This window comes from Anabas testudineus, chromosome 5, assembly GCF_900324465.2.
Source record: "Anabas testudineus chromosome 5, fAnaTes1.2, whole genome shotgun sequence".
NCBI classification, from domain to species: domain Eukaryota; kingdom Metazoa; phylum Chordata; class Actinopteri; order Anabantiformes; family Anabantidae; genus Anabas; species Anabas testudineus.
The window spans coordinates 13050764-13052979 of record NC_046614.1 but is presented as its reverse complement, the minus strand read 5'-3'; the positions used below and the strand labels follow the sequence as shown (position 1 = coordinate 13052979).

General features: G+C 48.7%; 1 protein-coding gene across 1 annotated transcript; it reads left to right on the top strand.

The window, feature by feature from the left end:
• The first annotated feature begins 493 nt into the window (after window positions 1-493).
• Window positions 494-1897, top strand: LOC113154874 (G-protein coupled receptor 61-like). The gene has a single exon (XM_026349293.1). The coding sequence runs from the start codon at window positions 494-496 to the stop codon at window positions 1895-1897; it is 1404 nt and encodes a 467-aa protein (XP_026205078.1).
• Window positions 1898-2216: the final 319 nt, after the last annotated feature.

Below are 2216 nucleotides of genomic sequence, written 5' to 3'. Positions count from 1 at the left end.
CAGTTCTCTCATGATATTGCTAATAGAGGATACTAAATGCCCCCCCCAAATAATGCATACCTAATTTAGTTAATTAAATAGTGGGCGGGGCCAGTAAGATTGCCATTACAGAGATTTTAGAATCTAAGCAGGATTTTATAAAACCTTCTTCCAATGAATTAATCTTAGTGGTAGCTGAGGCAAAAGTGAAACTCAGCATGAACAACTGATTGATTGCCAGCTATGACAGGACTACACATACACTCACAGATTATTTTCCTCTGTCTTTCTCCTGTTTTAGGGTGGGCTGTGATTGATCGCAGACATGAAGTTCTTCTAAATGGACAGCAATCATAAAATCTGAACCTCCTGGTAAACAGTATCATCCTCAGGACTACAAGGTAGCCACTAACGTCATTTTCAAGCCACTCTTTTCTGGCCGTACTTCCTGGCTTTGAAGGATGGATGATGGGCCTGTGACTGATCCTGCCTGCCTGCCTCATCCCACCCTTCAATGGAGCCGATGTGGAACTCCTCCCACCCACCTCCACAGCTCATGTCCAACATGTCTGCCTCCTCTCTGCCTGAGAGCTGGGCTCTGTCCCAGTCACTAGCCCTACTGGCCATGCTGCTCATGGATGTGCTGGCTGTGGTGGGCAATGTGGCTGTCATGACAGTCATTGCCAAGGCCCCACAGCTCCACAAGTTTGCCTTTGTCTTCCACCTGTGTGTGGTGGACCTGCTGGCAGCCCTGGTGCTGATGCCCCTTGGCATGCTCTCAAACCGAGCCTTCTTTGGGGAGGCCCTGTGCCGGAGCTACCTCTTTCTCAGCGTGTGCCTGGTCAGCGCTGCCATCCTCTCTATCTCCGTCATTAATGTAGAGCGTTATTACTACATCATACACCCTATGCGCTATGAAGTAAAAATGACTGTTGGCCTGGTAGCATCAGTGCTAGTCGGGATATGGGTCAAAGCCCTGGCAATGTCTGCTTTGCCACTGCTTGCCTGGTTCCTGCAAGGTGGAAGATCTCCTCTTTTGGAGAGTAATGGGGTTGCGGGAGGAGGGGGTGGGGCTGTCCCATCTCCTCCTGCTCAGGGTCACAGGCGCTGCTCACTGCATTGGACAGCGGGTGGGTCAAACCGCTTGGCCTTCATGGTTCTCTTTACTCTGGTGTATTTCCTGTGTCCACTTCTGGTCATTCTTGTTGTGTACTGCAATATGTTCAAAGTGGCTCGAGTAGCTGCCATGCACCACGGGCCTCTGCCTACCTGGATGGACACACCTCGTCGCCAGCGGTCAGAGTCACTCAGCAGCCGTTCAACTATGGTCACAAGCTCTGGGACAGGAACTGGGACAGGAAGAGTGACTCCACAGCGCCCCTTTGGGGGAGGAAAGGCTGCTGCAGTGTTGGCAGCAGTAGGTGGGCAATTTCTTTGTTGTTGGCTGCCCTACTTTACTTTCCACCTTTATTCAGCACTGGCTGCCAGCCCTCCAGCCACACTGGCCTCTCTGGAGGAGGTGGTTACCTGGATTGGGTATTTCTCCTTCACCTCCAACCCCTTCTTCTACGGCTGTCTCAACAGACAGATCCGGGAGGAGCTGGGTAAGCATATGCCTTGTCTGTTTCGTCGAGCGGGGGTAGAGGTGGAGGATAGACTGCCCAGCCGTGATGGATCAATAGAGGAGAATTTCCTTCAGTTTCTTCAGGGCACTGGCTGCAACTTGGATCCTCAAAACTCTCACAGCACCTCCAGTCCTAAGGGGGAGGCCTGCTGCCCTGTGGCTCAGTCCCAACCGCCTGAACAAGCACAACCCATACCTATTGATTTCCGTATCCCTGGTCAAATTGCAGAAGAGACTTCAGAGTTTATTGAGACTGAACAGGCCAAAAACAACCACATATATACAGACAATTAAGTTTTTAATGTCTTTCCTTCCTGAAAATAAGTCTAATTTTGTTTATTTGGTCTTTCAAATGTAAAGTGTTTCAGGAAACATATTTCTCTATTCCTACTGAAAGCTGTCCCAAAGGTAGCTAAGTTCACCCAAATCACTTTAAATTGCAAAAGTCACTGCATTAGCCTCTTCAGATTTCATCTTAGTCTTTGAGAACAGTCATGGCGATACAATCACATATGAGATGCAATTTGTTTGTGAACAGGGAAATTACTGCTATATTTAAAAAAAGGCTGTATTTTGGCCTTCCACACAACCATTCAACTCTGTACAGTAAATG

What these genes read in the sequence shown, in the direction of transcription:
- LOC113154874 (XM_026349293.1), top strand. Translation starts at nt 494, where the DNA reads ATGGAGCCGATGTGGAACTCCTCCCACCCACCTCCACAGCTCATGTCC.